Source organism: Stylophora pistillata, chromosome 13, assembly GCF_964205215.1.
Source record: "Stylophora pistillata chromosome 13, jaStyPist1.2, whole genome shotgun sequence".
NCBI classification, from domain to species: domain Eukaryota; kingdom Metazoa; phylum Cnidaria; class Anthozoa; order Scleractinia; family Pocilloporidae; genus Stylophora; species Stylophora pistillata.
Genome location: NC_142531.1, coordinates 6,587,553 through 6,606,035, shown reverse-complemented (window position 1 = coordinate 6,606,035; position 18,483 = coordinate 6,587,553). Strand labels below are relative to the sequence as shown.

The 18,483-nt window shown below is 36.6% G+C and overlaps 2 protein-coding genes across 5 annotated transcripts; both read right to left on the bottom strand.

Annotated features, from left to right (window-relative positions):
- Positions 1-760: 760 nt before the first annotated feature.
- Positions 761-5,707, bottom strand: LOC111326988 (elongin-C). 2 transcript variants are annotated; one of them, XM_088742789.1, is made up of 5 exons: positions 5,547-5,668; positions 5,233-5,308; positions 3,385-3,562; positions 2,592-2,640; positions 761-1,581 (listed from the first exon to the last, which is right to left on the bottom strand). In XM_088742789.1, exons 3-5 carry the CDS (start codon positions 3,560-3,562, stop codon positions 1,440-1,442), a joined length of 369 nt encoding a protein of 122 aa, XP_088598915.1. In that variant the 5' UTR covers positions 5,233-5,308; positions 5,547-5,668; the 3' UTR covers positions 761-1,439. The 2 variants fall into 2 exon arrangements, with proteins under 2 accessions (XP_088598915.1, XP_022786825.1); XM_022931090.2 differs by lacking the exon at positions 5,233-5,308 and having other exon boundaries at positions 5,547-5,707.
- Positions 5,708-6,935: 1,228 nt separating this feature from the next.
- LOC111326994 (ribonuclease H1) lies at positions 6,936-16,685 on the bottom strand. Of its 3 annotated transcripts, none has more exons than XM_022931096.2 (7): positions 16,519-16,685; positions 15,453-15,592; positions 13,230-13,575; positions 12,917-12,971; positions 10,538-10,622; positions 9,573-9,697; positions 6,936-8,398 (listed from the first exon to the last, which is right to left on the bottom strand). In XM_022931096.2, the coding sequence occupies exons 1-7, from the start codon at positions 16,620-16,622 to the stop codon at positions 8,321-8,323; spliced, it is 933 nt and encodes a 310-aa protein (XP_022786831.1). In that variant the 5' UTR covers positions 16,623-16,685; the 3' UTR covers positions 6,936-8,320. The 3 variants fall into 3 exon arrangements, with proteins under 3 accessions (XP_022786831.1, XP_022786833.1, XP_022786832.1); XM_022931098.2 differs by having other exon boundaries at positions 13,230-13,507; positions 15,457-15,592; positions 16,519-16,684; XM_022931097.2 differs by having other exon boundaries at positions 13,230-13,510; positions 15,457-15,592; positions 16,519-16,683.
- Between the last annotated feature and the right edge of the window lie 1,798 nt (positions 16,686-18,483).

Here is an 18,483-nt window from a genome sequence, read left to right as displayed (position 1 = left end):
TCTAAACAACTCTATACAACTGAGGTCCTAAAAGGTGACATTATTCACAAGCAAACTTAGAAAAAGATAACTCTGAGTGCTTCCCATAGGAGTCAAACCTATAACCTTCTGATAGGAGACTTTATTACACGACTCTGGTGGTCAGAGGGCCAATAACTAAAATCAACCAATCAAAATGTTCTATTGCTGGTCCAATATTCTCTAAGTATTGGACCGGGCACTGTCCCGAATGGTCCCAAATGATGCCGCACTTGTGTCCCTTTGAACTTCAGTCATATAATAAATCTCTTACTAACCAAGCTTGCTTGGGACTGTACTGGAAGAATATCGGCCCTCGGTCTTGTTTGTACGGACCGAGTGCAGGTCAGTCCGTACTGTCAAGACCTGGGGCCAATATTCTCCCAGTACAGCCCTCGCGCTTGGTTAATAAGATATATATATCGCAGGCCAGGCCATTGAACTAAGTTCATGTTGACAAACTTCCTGCTGTATAGGAATGTTAACACAATGTTGATAAAAATTATTAATACTGATGTGAATGAAGACCAACTGAGGTCCTGGTTATGACCTTTTTTAACAATTATTTATCACAATATTATTTTATTTTAGTTTTGGGCTCTGTTCTTTTCCCTGTTGATTCTATAAGGAGTAATTAGTTATATATCCTAAACTTTACATTCCTAATTACCTAAAAAAAGATTGCAACTTTTCTTGGTTAGAGATCATCAAAATGACAATCAAACAATTCACTAAACCATAATTATTATAATGGATTTGAAAGACCCTTTATTGTGTTTCTTTAGACCACTCCTTGCAGCAGTTTTACAAAACAAGTCAGGTTATCCTTGGTTTACTTATTGAGCTGACAAAGTTAACAAAAAGTACATCAATACAAAACTGTTTTTGTAAATTTACACTTAAAAGTGATATACAATTATGTATAAAGCTATCATGTTAACGTAATTTATAAAATTTGCACTCACATGTGAAAAAGGCACTTGCAATGATTACATTTTGTTATGAGGAACTTTTTTCCCACTCCCTTGTAATCAAAATTTCTTTTGTGCAACATACATGTAAATTAAAACAGAAAATATGATGTAATTTCGTGATCATACCAGTTTATCAACTTTAATCTGTCTGTTTTCCCTGTAGAAGAAGATGGTTACATCAAAGATCAGTTGAGACTGCAGTAAATTATTTTGAGAAAATAGGGTATTTATAAGTTAGTGTCTATAATATAAACTTGTAACATACCAATAGCAACAATTTTAGGTTATTGTTAGGGAGTCACATATGTGGTAAACATTCATAAGTAAAAATACATACATAATACCAATAAGGATAATGGAATAACAAAATCATAATAGAAATACATGTCATGCAATAACAGCTTGGCCAACCGTAACAATCTATGCGGAAAAGAATCATAAAAAAAATCAACAATCCAGAAAATTGGCAGCCATCAACAGCTCCAGTGCAATCTCCGGGGCAATGGGAAATTCTGGAATCTCTGTACTGCTGTTGGTGTATCGTACTTTGTACATGAAATAAGTACACACTTTGGCCAGCACATGTGAGCTGTAAATAGAGTTTTTCTCTTGTCAGTCAAAAGCATGTTATGTCACATTCATTACACTCATCAACTCCAACAAGGATAGAAAACGGCCACAAAGGCCATAAAGCCATGTGTGAGACCCCACATGTACAGTAAAGCAAGCCTCTTGGAAAGAGATCCCAATCTCGAATACTAGATAGAGATCACTAGCCATGACACAGCAGCAAAGCAGAGGTTGCAAGTTCTAGTCCACAGCCACCCTTTTAAATAACCAAATCTTTATCTCCCACGCTTTAAACTTTAAAAATTGGCCCCCCCTCCCAATCTTTGTGCTATGTGCACTAACAAGGGTAAATAATTAACACTTGAATAATTATACCATGTCTGTTATCTGTCACAAATAATGCAATTTCAACCAGATGGTTTGGCATATCAAATGTGCCACAAAATTTTAAGAGGCCTTAATATGCATTCTAATTTGCTAAAAGAGCCACATACACTATTAGATGATAATTATTATATTATAATGACAGAACATTATTTTACAATAAGGCTCATTTTAATTCTTTTGATAATGCCTTCCTAAGGCATCTTTATGCAACATTTAAAAAAGGAACAGAGTAAAACAAGTTTGCAATAAGAAAGTTGATCATGGACAAATTGGAACACATCTGTGTGCAAAGCATTGTCAGATGTGGTGAATCAGTACCTTAACATATGGATATCAAGGGTATTTGAGTTAAAAACCCTCAAACCTATTACATTTACAGTGTATATACACCCTAAAAAAATACCCTATACAAGCTAAAAGTAGCTAGATTTCAATAATCTGATGGTAAACAATAAACACAATTTCATTGTGCAAACATGTTACAATATATGTTGCTTCTAATAGCTATCAGAGAGGACAGCATCACAATGATATTCAAAGGGACAAATCAACACACAAGTTGAAAATCACAACCTAACTTTTTTCATTAATTAGAAGACTTGATCTTTTAAAATCTATAAGCACGAAACATTTTGTACTTACGGAATTTCTCTGAAGTAAACTTCATTGGTTTCATTCTCTGAAAACTGGCCTATGTAAAAAAAAAAAAAAAAAAACCAAGCATTACTTTTCAATAAATTACCTTGTTGCATCAATTTTTTGTGGCTTGTTTAGTTAGCAACTTTGAGAGGCACACATTTTGTGATACCAAATTTCATGATTTTGTTAGGCAATATATTTTCTATATTATGACAGGTAACATAATATCAAACTTAAAAAAATAAAAATGCAGTGGCAGGACAACACTTGGAAATAAGAATAGAGCACTTTTGTATTGTCCACAAGCAGTTTGAGCGTTTGTCAATTATCTGTCTCAAGTCAATTAAACACATTGTCCTCTCACACTGAAAATTCCTATGGCTTTGGAAAAAAGTGCCATTGAGAAACAGAGACAAGCATAAAAAGCATTTGAGACAACTTTCTCTTTGCAACACTTACTGTTTTGAAATTTAACCCTTTAACTTCCATGAGTGACCAAGACAGAATTTCTCCTTACAATATCAATACAATATCAAGCAGACAAGTGTTGAGAATAAAGAAAACTATCAACAAGGGTATTTTTAGTGGATCCAATACCAAACTCTCCAAACTTACATAATAAGAAATGTATTGCAGACAGTAAGGACAATTCCTAAGATCTTAGGAGTGAAATGGTTAAACACAATGAGGTATGATGCCTTTTCATCTCACACAAATAGTTACAACAAATAAAATTATGTGCAGGGTTAGGGTTAGTGTAGCGACTCAAAATGGATCTCGGCTACCCAAATCTTACCTGGACCACTTAACATAGCTTTGATTGTTCCTGATGTCAAGGCATAGTCTCTGTTGATTATGAATTCATGATCATCACTGGATATCAGCTTCACATACATAGCACTTGGTCCCTCGCAGCCTCCATATACAGGGTCTGTTTGGCCTTCTTCCAGCTTTTTGTCATCAGTGTCTGTCATCTTTGCAGAAGGAAAGCAACAAAGTATCAAGTGTTAGTTGAGAGGGGAAGATGTATTGTTGTTTTGTCCAATTTTGAATGGTAACCCTCCCCTCCAGCATGTCTATTGGGCAATATATAGTGGAAAATAAAATAAAATTCTCAGGCTCAATTCATATCACCTGAGCCATTTTTTTATTTAAATGTGGAGAATGTTCTCCACTCATTTTTATTTTGTTCTTTTGCCATTACAAGTCATTTCTTTGTAAAAATCCTTCTTGTTTAACTACATGAACCCCAACTGTTAGATAATTAAGTACTGTATCAAGATAACTGTAATAACAGCTGATAATTTAGTTTATTCTTATTACCTTTTTTTTAGAACTCATTGTAAGGAGTAGTTTCAGTTTAATCAGTTCTGAAAGTAAAACTGCTAAATATCCTGAAAACAGACAACTCTATAAACTATACACCAAGAGACAGTCTATACAGAGGGAGCTGAGTGAAAACCATTTGGTAGTGAGATATTTGCCTAAAGTATATACAGAGCTTCCAGAAGAACCAGCTAGGCTGCCGTCTGCTGTCTGCCATCTGCCATAACCTCATTCTACCAAATATGTATATGAAAATTTGCCAAATTGTTGAAATACCATCCAAGAAATTTGTACAACATCCATTTCTCAGTTTTGAGTGGTAATGAATCCATAATTTAGCAGAATCAGGTTGAAATGTGTGACTCAATAACGTGGGGAATTTCCTTGTAGAATTGAGAAACTTGCACACATTTTAACAGAATAGTTCACAGTCTTGTGCTTAAAGTGACAAAGCAACATCGCTGTTACTTTTTTACCTTTTCTTTTTCAAATTCACTGATAGACCTGAGTATAGTAAGATTTTCAAAAAGGAATGCAGTAACAGGTGTTAAGTGTGAAGTAATTGGAAAATGTTCTTAAATCCGAGTGAAAGACACCTTAGGCCATCAAAATTTAGCCAGATAATTCTCACTACCTCCTCTACCTCGTGAAATTCCTGACATAAGGTTTACAGCATGCAGCCCATCTCAAACTACAGTTAATATTAAAATTTTAAGGTGCCTTTTTTTCTCAGTTAAACCAACAATTCCATTTGACGGTCCCCCTTCAGATGATTAATGGCTGCACCCTTCATTGGAAAGCTGTGTCAGTTATTGTGAAAGAAGCAAAACATATATTCATGAATTCTTAGTGAAATGGTGGAGTGCTAATGATGCTACAGCAAGAAAGAGATCGAGTGGAAAATGTAAATTTACAACTAATTTTTCTTTCAAGACATACCCAAACAAAGCCATAGGTCAAGTAAATCTCACCTACAAATATGGTATGGCATAAGTAAGGGAAATAATACAATCCCATAACTTTAACTGAACGAAAATAACGTTCAGAAAAATCTATCCTAAAGTTTTACTTTTCAAATTGTTATAAACAACATTCGACGGAGTGCAATAATACTAATAAGCCTTTATTCACGAGTTTTAGATTGAAGTGTTTCTTCTTAATCAAATACATAATAATTGAATTGAAACATTCTTGGTCAAATTTCTGTACACTATTTTCCGATCAACATAAAAGCAATATAATTTTCATGTGTTCAAAGAACCTACTTTCATACTATGAGCTTAAAAGTAAGATTAATCGAAAAGAGCATATAGCTTGCCTGCTTATACTCGACTCTGGGAAAAAGCCGGGAAACCTCTGTTTTCGTAGAACATGAATTCTGGTCACTGAACCGACTAATTAAAATTAAAAACAAAGATTGCCATGATTTAGTTAAAAAAAAAATCTGAAGAACTGTTCTATGACTAATTCAAATGAGGACATATAGCAAATGGAATGAAGCATAAAACCTTTTTTCCCGATTTTAGTCAAGCATGCTTAGCGACAACATGCAGAATACATTCAACACACAACAAAAGAGATCAAACAGACTGATAAATATGAAGTAGTAGGAGACTCTGTTTCATAACGTACCTTTCTGGCTATTCAGGCTGCTCAGAGGTAGACTGAAACGCCCTGAGAACATCCAATAAAAGCAGTAAAACCTTCAAGTTTTGTCACAGAGACGCTTCTAATAAACCTGATCTAAGAGTGTGGTGCCCAGATTATCGACGGCGGCCTTGTTCGAGCGGGAAATGTCAAGAATAATACCTGGTAACTAGTTTCACTAGTACGCGCGGAAATTGCGCGAAAACCCTGTTACGTCATGCAAATAACTGAATGCACTTTTACATTGTGCTCTGCATTGTGCCAGATATGACAATAAAACATTGAAAAGCAAACGATTCAAAGCCAAGATCCAAAGGGCTTAGTGAGAGAGTGGGTAAAGGAAATAACTGGGATCAGTGATCAAGAAAAGACATCCTAAACGTGGGAAGTGTTTCTAGTAAAAAAGTAAAACTGCATGTTTGAAAATAGGGCTGGGGGGGCTTGGACATAATTATTGGGAAATTTAGAGAACTAACCAGCAGATGCAAAACAATATATTCCATTAAAATTTGTTTCTTGTTGCCTTGAAGAATTGTGCTGTGTCACAACAAATTTTTGTTCAGTTTAGAATTGGGATTCATGGAGCAATTTTCAATGAGTCAAAAGTAATCCTGGACTGCTTTGTTTTGTTTTACTTTGCTCTGGGATTTTTCTGTGATTGAAATCTTGTGCCTCTCTCTCTCTACCAATCAGATGCAAAACTAAAACCAGTCAAAACTGGGAAGCTCATGTTTTCATACACTTGAGACAATTTTACTTTGTGTTCTCATTGGCTCAAAGTATCTTCCTTTCTTCTTATCAGCCATTGAGATGACTTTGGTTTTGGTTTTCCAACACTTAAACCTAAAGCACTCTATAAGCATCTGATAATTGATTTACAAGGTGGTGTAAGTTTTTTAAGCCAAATACAGAGAGAGTCTAAAGAAAATCCTGGACCACTTTCCATACCAAATTAAAAAAATACTCAATTGATGGAAATGGTAGCTTACTGATATTCATGACTCCTGAAAATACCAAGCATGTATTGCTATTTCAATCACATAGACAAAAGTGTTTAGAAAACCAATAAGACCAGTGGCAGATCCAGGGGGAGGGTCTGGGGGATCCAGACCCCTCTATCAGACCTGACGCTTACAACTTTGAGACAGGATCATACATCACTTTTTAACTGGCTGATTTTATTAATGATTCCAAGTAAACGGTAAGCGGCCAAGGAATTATAATGTGCAACCGCGACTGGTGGGAGGAGGTGTGGGGGGGGGGGGGGGGGGAAGTAATTTGCCTCAAAAGAGTCCAACAGTCCTTTCTGAACCAAAGTTTGGACCCCCCAATCAAAAATTCCTGGATCCGCCTTTGAAGACCATGACGACATCATCACTTGACAGCTTTATTGCTTCAATATCAAATATTTTAAGAAGATAAATGCCTTTAGAGAAAATATCAAATACAATATCTTGAACTTAAAGTTTTCATATGTAATGCCACATTACTATACAGTTACTGCACTAGATCTGCCTTTTCTTTTTAACTTCTTGTCTATACAAAACCTGATACAAAACATACAAGCACTAACAACATTTAGAAAGATGGGGAAGCAAAACATATTTTATTTAGTTACCTTCTAATAAACATTTTTGTTCATCCTTTCTATTTATTTTGAAGGGAATGCATCTCCCTTTGTTTAAATAATAATCTACTTTTGTTTAAAGACTAGTTTTATCTATAACTGTAATCTAACAATAATAACACTTGTTGATTTGATATGTCATGTTAAGGTGGCTGAACACAGTTTTTGATACCTTTGTTTCTTTCACCATTTTCTCTAAAACCCTTGATCTCTTGGTCGCCAAAACTGGCAGCAAGCAAGTTAACAACATAAACTTTGTTTTTTCGATAGTTAAGGTGACATATGTGCCGTTTTCATGGCGACAGGAATACATATAAATAGGCAATTAAAATCGGTTTTGTTACTTTGTAGAAAATCTAGTCATTAGATTTTCTTTACAATTTCCATGCAAGGAGATTGTAATGATACTCACAAGTTAACAGCATTTTGCTAACAATTTAACAGAGAGGTCTTTGATTATACCTTGTTGAAGGTTCACTCGATTTTCTAAAATTTCCTTTGTTTAAAATCAATTTTTTCGATACTCCAGTTACTTATTTCCTAAAGTATTCATGTGCCAAATTTCGTGAAATACTAATGAGTGGTTCTCAAGAAATAGGCATATTTCCGAGAAAGCAATTTTGACTTACTACGCATGCACTACATTTAACCGGTTTCTTTCGGTAACGATGAAAAAGTTGAGAATTGCTGGGTTCTTTGCACCATTAACTTTTCTAACATATCTTTGTAATAAAAGATTAAAGCCCTCAATGCACTGCGCCAACTATAGAGAAAAATAGCACAGATAGTGCAGGTATGTGTTGAGTAAATAAAATGACTGCTATGTTGACGGCATGTTTGTTTTTCACAATCCACCTGCATGCGCTGAATTGCATCAGCAAAAATGCACGCGAAAACTGTGTTCAGCCACTTAATCATTCAGGTTTTATTAACAATAAAGCTCTACAATTATAGTAAATAATCATTTACAATTTCAGTTGTCAATAAAATACCAGAAACATAATTAGTGCAACTTGACCTGCAGAGTAAATGAAGCTAAACATATTTAAAAAGCTTTACAAGACTTGGATATTACAAAATGAATGTTTTCAGAAATTGAAAGTAAACAATTAATTTGTGTTGATTTAGTATTTTATTTCATGGCTCCTTTTCTAGCAAGCTCATCCGCAGCTTCATTTCCTATGTTCCCTTGGTGTCCTCGAACATGAGTCTATGACAAACACACAAAGAGGAAAGCAAAATGAAAGTCTTCCAAGATGATTAATAAGCAATTATTGGATGAAGTTACAAAATTGTTGTCTATGTAAAGCAGATCAAATGATTGAATGTTGTGCTTGCCGGTGATGGATAATTATATTTTGTGATAACAGAGTTTGATAATTGTTTCATCATAACATTTTCAAGTTTATTTTTTGTATTTATTTTCAAGAGCTTCTCTCTGATAATATTATTCCATGTAGCTACACAAATTTTAGTTTTTCGCAAGAGAGCAGAAACAAAACAGTCATGCATGAGCAGAATATCATTTGCAACTAAACACAGTTCAAAAAGGAAATTAAAAAAAAAAAAAAAAAAAAAAGAGTCTTTTAATAGGATTACACATATACTGGTGAACCAGTAGTTTCCATTGTGGTCCTTGCAAACAAATGAAACAAATGGTCTAAATTGAACATAACATCATTAAAAACATCATTAAGAACATCATTATGAACCCCAACCGGCCGGAGGCAAACCAGTTGGCTATTTACAAGCGTGGCCAAGGATCTGAACTCGGGGCTACCGTGAAACAAATCCAGTGGTCAGGGTGGGACTCGAACCCGGGAGTGGCAGATTATTAGTCCGACACTCTAACCACTCAGCCACATTGCCTCCTTTTGGAGGACAGTAGGTGGACAGTACATAATGGACATGAGCACACCACTCTTTTGGGTTGTTATTTGGCAGTTGAGTGGTGGGCTCTTAGAAAATGAGATGGATTAAAAGGGGCATAATTGTAATTAAATTGAAAACTTGCTGCATGTACATTGGTAATCTTGGTAAGATAGATTAGAATGTTACCAGGATCAGATCTAGCCTGCAGTGCAGGCAGTTTTGGTGGTTTTCATCTTTCGAGTGTTTAGCCGCCATGTTGGATTCGTTGCAGACCGGGAGAATTGGGGCGAGAATGCCAGAGTGGGTAGGGGGATGGGGAAGATTTTTCTTTCCCCTCCCCCTTCCCCAATTTTTCTCTCTCCCTCCCACTAGCTGGGTAAACTTTTTACCTCACCCCAACTCTCCACTGTTTTTCTAATTCAAGATGGCAGTCTGAACAACCGATGGGAATATCCCCTTGCCCCGCCAAAATCCGCCTGCACTGCAGGCTAGATCAGATCTAGAAAACATACCCACTTGACATCAATTTCATCACACAGTTTGGTCAGTTTCTGAAATTCAACCTTATTCTTCACGTCAGTTCCATTGATAGTTTTCCAGCCATTTTTCTTCCATCTTCTACACCAGTCTGTGGCTCCTGAAAATAAAAAAAACAAATAGATGCCACGAAACAAAAAAACAAAACAAAAACAAACAAAAAAAAAAATATATATATATATATATATAATTATATATATATAAAACAAAGACTTTCAACTCTCAACCCCCTTACATTAGAAAAAGGTTTGCATATTTTCCCTACTGTTCTATATGCATTTGGTGTGGCACTAACAAGGAGAATCTGTTTAACAATCCAAAGCCTCTTAAGTTGCTGATCACTTCCTTTATTCTCATGACCTTATTGTTTGATCCAGGGTGATATACTAAAAGGAGAGTTCAGACGTTGGTCACTCACTGTAAAGGTCAAAAGGGTTTACAGAAAACTAATACTAAAATTTCATTTATTAGCAGCAGTAATGTGCTGCAGTAAATCAGTTAGATTAATAAATATTAAAAACTCTATTGCACAGTTCATGATTCATTAAAATTTGCGGTAAAATTCAAATCATAAACATTAAGATCAAAGATTCTTCACCAGCAGAACTTCTTCTTACAGTGTACTACAATATTTAGGAAGAAATTGTCCACATTATCCAGCTAGGATGTGACAAGAATAAGCAATCTAGATTGTAACCTAGGGTCCATTTCTCGAAAGTCCCTGTAACTCAATGGGCCTGAAACCAAATTTAAAGGATAGGAAAGCAGGTTCTAGCACCCATACCAGTCCGTTTTGTCTCTTTAGCTGGTATTTTTATTGTATCATTTTCAAAACTTTTGAAATCCCCATCTTGAATGAAAACAGAACAGCTTGCAGGCCTGCTAAGTTACTGGGACTTTCAAGAAACAGGCACCTGGATAGATCATTAATTTCTCCCACCTTTAATAGTATAATTGCTATCTGTCCTGATCTCAAGTGTTTTGTATCCCATTTCCTTGGCTGTTTCAAGAGCCTTGACAGCAGCCTGTTAAAGTTCAAATTACGAATTGATACTTACAGGTGGGAATTTTTCAAATCACCCCTCTCAAAACTAGCGACTGAAATTCTCAACACAACATTGTAACAGAAAATGAAGACAGTGATGATAGGCCTGTTATTTCTTTCTTTGCAACATTAACTACTGATAGCAAACCAAAAACTAGCAACCAGTAAATCTTTAAAACAAAATACATAACAAAGCTTTCTTTAGTTAGTAATGTGAAAGCCATTTATAGCATAAAAACTGTTCAGGTTGTTAAAAAAAACAAAACAAAACAAAAAAAAGAAACAAGAAAACTCCAAAACAGGGTCAGTGAAATAAGCAATAAATTCCATCTAAATTCTTTTATCATCTTTTTATCATCTGGTTTATATAGACTGATTTTCATGATGTTGTTTGCTTAACACCCTAACATCAGTATGCATATTCTCTATATTGTTCCCCATGCATTTCTAATGCACTGACAAGGAGAATTTGTTTAACAATCAAGAGCTTTTTCTAATTGGTGATCATTTCCATTATTCTCATGACCTTAATGTTTGATTCAGGAGCAAAATTGTTGGGAGAAATTAGATACTAGTCTCTCTCAGGGGTTAATGTCTGATTCAGGCCTGACACTGAACACTGTAAGGAGAAATTAGATACTAGTCTCTCTTAGGGGTTAATGTCTGATTCAGGCCTGACACTGAACACTGTAAGGAGAAATTAGATACTAGTCTCTCTTAGGGGTTAATGTCTGATTCAGGCCTGACACTGAACACTGTAAGGAGAAATTAGATACTATTCTCTCTTAGGGGTTAATGTCTGATTCAGGCCTGACACTGAACACTGTAAGAAGAAATTAGATACTAGTCTCTCTTAGGGGTTAATGTCTGATTCAGGCCTGACACTGAACACTGTAAGGAGAAATTAGATACTATTCTCTCTTAGGGGTTAATGTCTGATTCAGGCCTGACACTGAACACTGTAAGGAGAAATTAGATACTTGTCTCTCTTAGGGGTTAATGTCTGATTCAGGCCTGACACTGAACACTGTAAGGAGAAATTAGATACTAGTCTCTCTTAGGGGTTAATGTCTGATTCAGGCCTGACACTGAACACTGTAAGGAGAAATTAGATACTATTCTCTCTTAAAGGTTAATGTCTGATTCAGGCCTGACACTGAACACTGTAAGGAGAAATTAGATCCTAGTCTCTCTTAGGGGTTAATGTCTGATTCAGGCCTGACACTGAACACTGTAAGGAGAAATTAGATACTAGTCTCTCTTAGGGGTTAATGTCTGATTCAGGCCTGACACTGAACACTGTAAGGAGAAATTAGATACTTGTCTCTCTTAGGGGTTAATGTCTGATTCAGGCCTGACACTGAACACTGTAAGGAGAAATTAGATACTAGTCTCTCTTAGGGGTTAATGTCTGATTCAGGCCTGACACTGAACACTGTAAGGAGAAATTAGATACTTGTCTCTCTTAGGGGTTAATGTCTGATTCAGGCCTGACACTGAACACTGTAAGGAGAAATTAGATACTATTCTCTCTTAAAGGTTAATGTCTGATTCAGGCCTGACACTGAACACTGTAAGGAGAAATTAGATACTAGTCTCTCTTAGGGGTTAATGTCTGATTCAGGCCTGACACTGAACACTGTAAGGAGAAATTAGATACTAGTCTCTCTTAGGGGTTAATGTCTGATTCAGGCCTGACACTGAACACTGTAAGGAGAAATTAGATACTTGTCTCTCTTAGGGGTTAATGTCTGATTCAGGCCTGACACTGAACACTGTAAGGAGAAATTAGATACTAGTCTCTCTTAGGGGTTAATGTCTGATTCAGGCCTGACACTGAACACTGTAAGGAGAAATTAGATACTAGTCTCTCTTAGGGGTTAATGTCTGATTCAGGCCTGACACTGAACACTGTAAGGAGAAATTAGATACTTGTCTCTCTTAGGGGTTAATGTCTGATTCAGGCCTGACACTGAACACTGTAAGGAGAAATTAGATACTATTCTCTCTTAAAGGTTAATGTCTGATTCAGGCCTGACACTGAACACTGTAAGGAGAAATTAGATACTAGTCTCTCTTAGGGGTTAATGTCTGATTCAGGCCTGACACTGAACACTGTAAGGAGAAATTAGATACTATTCTCTCTTAGGGGTTAATGTCTGATTCAAGCCTGAGACTGAACACTGTAAGGAGAAATTAAATGCTAGTCACCCTAAGAAGTCGAATGACTAAAATGTGAAGTAGTAAGAAGTCAGTAAATGTCAGAGTTCTCACCATTATTTCTGCTCTTTGGTTAGTTTGTTCTCCTTCTAGTCTCTCACTTACATTTCTTTGAAGAAGACAAAAAAAAAGAACAACTGACAAGTTCTTAAACTGATCAAGCTGTTTAAGCAAACTAAAACTTAATAAGAAAACCACTTGTTTGTAAAACTATTCAAGTCCCTTGGACATACAGTCTCTAGCTAGAGACCAATGTCTTCTTTTTTTAAAAAAAATTCATTTTGATTGACTTATGCCTCAATTACTGGAAATAGAAACCAAAAAATGTTATGGTTTATGACAAGCAGGAAAAAAAAATTAATGATACCTGGTATTTTCTGGGCCCCAGTAAACACCAATGCCTGCTCTCGCACCCTTGTGTCCATTCTTTGTGCAGCCGCCATCAGTATATACCACAGGTACATCTCCTAAAGAGGAGGCCTCATTACTTAAGGATGATATTAAAGATGAAGAACTGGTCCAGGTTGAGCTTGTTCCTGAGTTTTTAAAAGGTTTAGAGTACTTAACGCCTCTTGGGTTAAAGGAGCTACCATTGTCAAAATGTTTGTTGCCACACATCTCGTAGGAAGTTCTCTTTCTGCTTTTCTGCTGACAAGCCAAACATTTTGCAGTGAGTATCTTAAAGTACATGGCCTCAGGTGTCCTTCGGGGTACTGTGGGAGTAAAGTGTGTTTCAAAACACATCAAAATGACCCAACTTTGGCTTTACTCTAAATCTGTCAGTTTAACCCTTTCCACCTTAACATCAGTATGCATCTTCTCCTTACTGTTCTCTATACATTCTCTATGGTACTTATAAGGAGAATTTATTGAAAAATAAAAAAAAAAAATATATATATATATATATAGATGTCAATTGAAGCTCCCCCATAGAAGCTTTTCAGCCGCAATGTAGACTAAGTGCTTGAAAATCCCCACTGGCAGAAGGCAGACCAGAGGGCTATTTACAGAGTTGAACTATGGGCAACCAAGAACAAATCCAGAGAAAGGCAGGGTGGAGGACTTGAACCCAGGACACCAGATTACAAGTCCAGTCCCCTAACCACTCACTCACACTACCTCCTACCAATCAAGACCAAATTGAGTTAGGATCATTTTCTTATTTCTTGCTACCTCAATGTTTCATTCAGGGATGATACTGTTGGGAGAAATAAGATATTTATCATTCTTAGTGTTAAAGGGTTAAGGGTTAAGGTCCAGTCAGCTAGTCACCAGGCTTCTGTCTCCCACATAATCCTCACATACAATACAATGCAACCATATGCGACCTCTCACGGGAAAACGTTCCGAACAGTTAGCCGTTTTTAAACGGATAGCCGTTCACCAGCCGTTCAACTGTATTGGCATGCTGTTTGAATGCCTCAAGCTATCCATTCTTGAATATTCATCATCTGTTCAAACCATTCGAGCTATCCATTTAAGAAACTTCATCATCCGTTCGAACACCTCTAGCTATCCGTTCTTGAATATTCATAATCCATTCAAACGCCTCCAGCTATCCGTTCTTCAATATTCACTGTCCGTTCAAACGGTTCGAGCTATCTGTTCGAGAAAATTCATCAGCCGTTCACTTGGCACTTTGGCAACGATGGTAGAAACATTTTCGGTGTGATCGCAATTCATATCTTCTCTCGTTGAATTCTCCATTTTGTGATTGTGTGAAATGGTGGTACTTGACACAAGTTGTCTGCAGTTACCAAGGCAACACATTTTTGATGGAGTGACAGGGAAGCTGGGATTATGGAAATTTAAACCCGAATTGAGGTTGAGAACTATGCTTTCCACGTGTAAGTTCCTTGGTTGTACCTTATCTTAATCGGTCGAATTCAATAATAAAAATATTAATTATAATCCATTTGAATGCGCTGAAAGCGAAGTCGAGTTATTCAAACGATTGAGTTTTGACTCGTTTCAAGTTTCTTTTCACAGATTGTGTCAAATACCTCGCGTTAATTAACACCGCCTCACCCGACGCATGACGCTTTCATGAAATAATCCTTCGCTTTGGCTCAAGATGAGAGCTTGGGACGCCTGTGTCAGCATTCGTTTTGACGAAACCATCTGTTCAAATAATTTCTACAGGCGATCACTTGTTCGACTGCTTAGCCGTTTATCCATTCGATCTCATCTGTGAGGCTCATCTCAGTGTTCGAAAAATTAGCTGTTCATCCCTTCGATAATTTTCATCAGCCATTCATCCATTCAACCTAATCTGTTCGAAAATTTTAATTAGCCATTCATCCATTCGAAAATTTTAATTAGCCGTTCATCCGTTCGACCTCGTCCGTTCGAAAATTTTCACTAGCCGTTCATCCGTTTGTAAATTTTAATTAGCCGTTCATCCATTCACAGTATCCATTTCGAACGGCTTTCCCAGCCGTTCATCACCCGTTCGCTTGCCGTTCCGTTCACTGTTCAAACGGCTACCATTAGGAACGTTTTCGCGTGAGAGGTCACATATTAGACCATACCATGATCTCTTTTTAAACCAACCATAATCTCATTTTGTCATTGATTAATTTATCAATACCTACGTGTGGAGCTGCTTTAGCTGGAAGAAAAGACCCACTGGACTCAAGTCCTGAAACAAAACTCTTGGCCTCATCCTCTGTAGAGAACTTCTTATATCTAGCACCAGGAAAGCCTTTGACATAACTCTCACATTCCGTCCTGATATTACAGAAATATTGATCAGAACCTTGCCAGGAAAGATTCTTACAATGCTGGAACTCAATGGAGTGGTATTTTAATCAGTCTAGAGACATTTCAATTCTTCTGTTCTGGCTGGAGATCTTTAGATTATGACAATCATTACCAGCCACCCATTCATTAAAAGTTTTCCTTTTTCCATTGATAGTAACTCTCCCTGGCAAATTCCACACTGCCCCATACTACATTATACATACAGTTATAGGATAAAGAAAACAGTGGCAAAAGTAATAGAGGGCCTTTGGCACTACAGGTTTGTTTTAGGAAAACCTCTTCGTTCCCCTAATGTTGGTTAGGTGGGGTAACAAGTTTGTCAATAAGTAATTGATGTAATATGGGCGGATAGGACCAATCTTGAGGTTGAAATGACAACACCGGAATGGGGTGAGAGTCACGTCGAAGGCCTAGTATAGTTTTAACTGTTTTAAGAGTAAACCTATTAAAGCATTAAAGCAAGGCAAACAGAGTGGAGAGGACGTGATCTGTCACCCTGCAGTACAGGTTGTTGAAAGAGACAACACGTGGGGTGAATCTCATCCATTTTCTTTGACCAAAATTTGGCTTAATTGCTTGAAAACTACCACTTATCTAAACTTCAGAATACCCTGCCACATCATTTCCATGTCATTGAATAAGAATAGCGTCTATTGTGTTATACCTCATTCTTCAAAGCCTCCCGACATATGTAAATGATGTGGACGGGTATTCTGAAGTTGCTCCTCTATTTCTGTAAAAATGAGGCACGATATTCAAGCCACGAGAACTAATAAGTCGAGGAAAAATGGGATTTTTTATCAAACCCTCGATCAAAATTTATATCACGCTTAATTTAAAAGTTTGCACCTTTCGATTTACGAATTTTGAGATAAAAAAAAAGACCGTCATACCAAGTTCGAAATACACCGGTCTTCCTTCCAGTCCGTACGGCATAGAAGCCACACTTTCCTTCCATTGTCAAGGCATTAAAATTTCTCTGCAATCTCGCTAGCATGAATTGCAGAACTCGAATAGATCAGTTGTTCAAAATGGCGCCAATGAAAGCTGGGTAGCCAATCATTGGAATCCAGACTCTATCAGCCAGAAGGTAATGCCTGACGAGTGTGACAGGGTAACGCTTCAGATATCATAGCTCCAAGTAATGCTTAGCTCGATAGTCTCGAGTTGACGATAGAAATAACAACCTTGGGAGTATAACTGAGGCATATGGTTATATGGTACCGTTTTCAATTGCGATCGTTAAGTAAACATCTTTGTCAGGAACTAGTCATTCAAAGCTTTCTCGAGTCAACAAAGATTTATTGCTTTGCTTTTGAAACGGTTGCGGATCGAAAGCATGTGTTAAAAATTGCTCAGTAACCTAGAGAGAGAGAGAGACAAGGCATGACTAAGAATATGAAGATTTGCGCTTTTATGGTTGGCAATCCAAAGGGTAAGAATGAAATATTGAAAGTTATTGTTGTGAAACAATAGATGCATCATGTCTCAATATTTATAACTTAATAGCTTCATTGTTTAAACCGGAGTGAGATTCCTGGTGGCCTGTAATTTTCCATTATGGCTCTCCACTTCTCAGATGGTGTTTCAAGAAACGTTTTTTTCCCTTGGAAATTGATGGAGAATTTTAGAAACAGCCAAGATCCAAACACTTGATAGACAGAAAATCCTGTGCATCAAACATCAGTTAAACTACTTACGGGACTGAAACGCGTTTTGTTTTCTATTGGTCCTCTAGTTGCTCTTTTAGTAGCGGCATTTTTCTGTAATTTGGTAATATCACATTGTCATTGCACGAATTGAGTCACCAATGCTGAGTACGTTGACTTTTAAATTGTAACATTTCATTGTGAATTACTACGTATCTTAGCTGAGCACCAAGTTCTCTGCTAAAGGAGCGCAGAACTACTAGGATATCCAACATAATAGAACTGCAGTTAGACAATTCAAATAGTACAAGATAAAACCTTTCGATATTTTTTTAGTGTGACGAAACGAAGAAAGAACATTCAAAAACGTTAAGTCGCGCAGGAAGTACTGAATCGTTGAATGTTGTCCTTCAGTAGTATCTTAGATAATACAACTGAAAAAAAAATTCGAATGAGGCTTTAAACTTCAGTAAAATTAATGTTAAAATAATTAAAAATCCAAGCTTTCGCCGATCCACGGCATCATATTTCAACATCAATTTTACACCTGAACTTTTGTTACGGTTTTATTATCTCGTGGGAAGTGTTAAAACGTTGTAATTTCTTTTGTTTAAGGTATGGCACGGTTTAGTTTACGAATTTGCTAGTTTACTTTTTTTTTTCCTAGTTCACCTCTTATTATTTAGCCAGGATAGGAACTTCCTATCTTTAATTGGCACGTCCGTCAGATTTAGGATTTCTAGGCCGACTTCCTTTTGACATTGTTTCATCCTTCACATGGGTCCTTTTTTCCAAAATGTTCAAAATGTACTGTTCAAAGGACACTTGCAAATTTAGAGAGTTTTATGAGTTTTAAGCATTCTGGTGTTGACAGTCTTTACACGGCCGGCTTTATCGACAGCTCATTGTGCCTGTGAAGTGTTCATCAATAATTGATCAATGGATGAATTACCTGTTGTAACATTATCTTGTAAATTTGTGTGTTTCAAGTGTGTGTTACGCTCCTGATACTCGCTGTCTAAGGAATTGTACCGTTACCCACTGTCTACAATGTTAAGTAATGAATGGTAACTGAGTTCCGTCGATATTTCAAGTCGGTGCATGCAAAATCACCAGAAAACGTGTTTCAGCAGAAGTAAGTTATAATCATTTTGTAGCTAAATTTACAAAATTACTTTTATCCGTGTCATGCGTCAGCATAAATTGTTT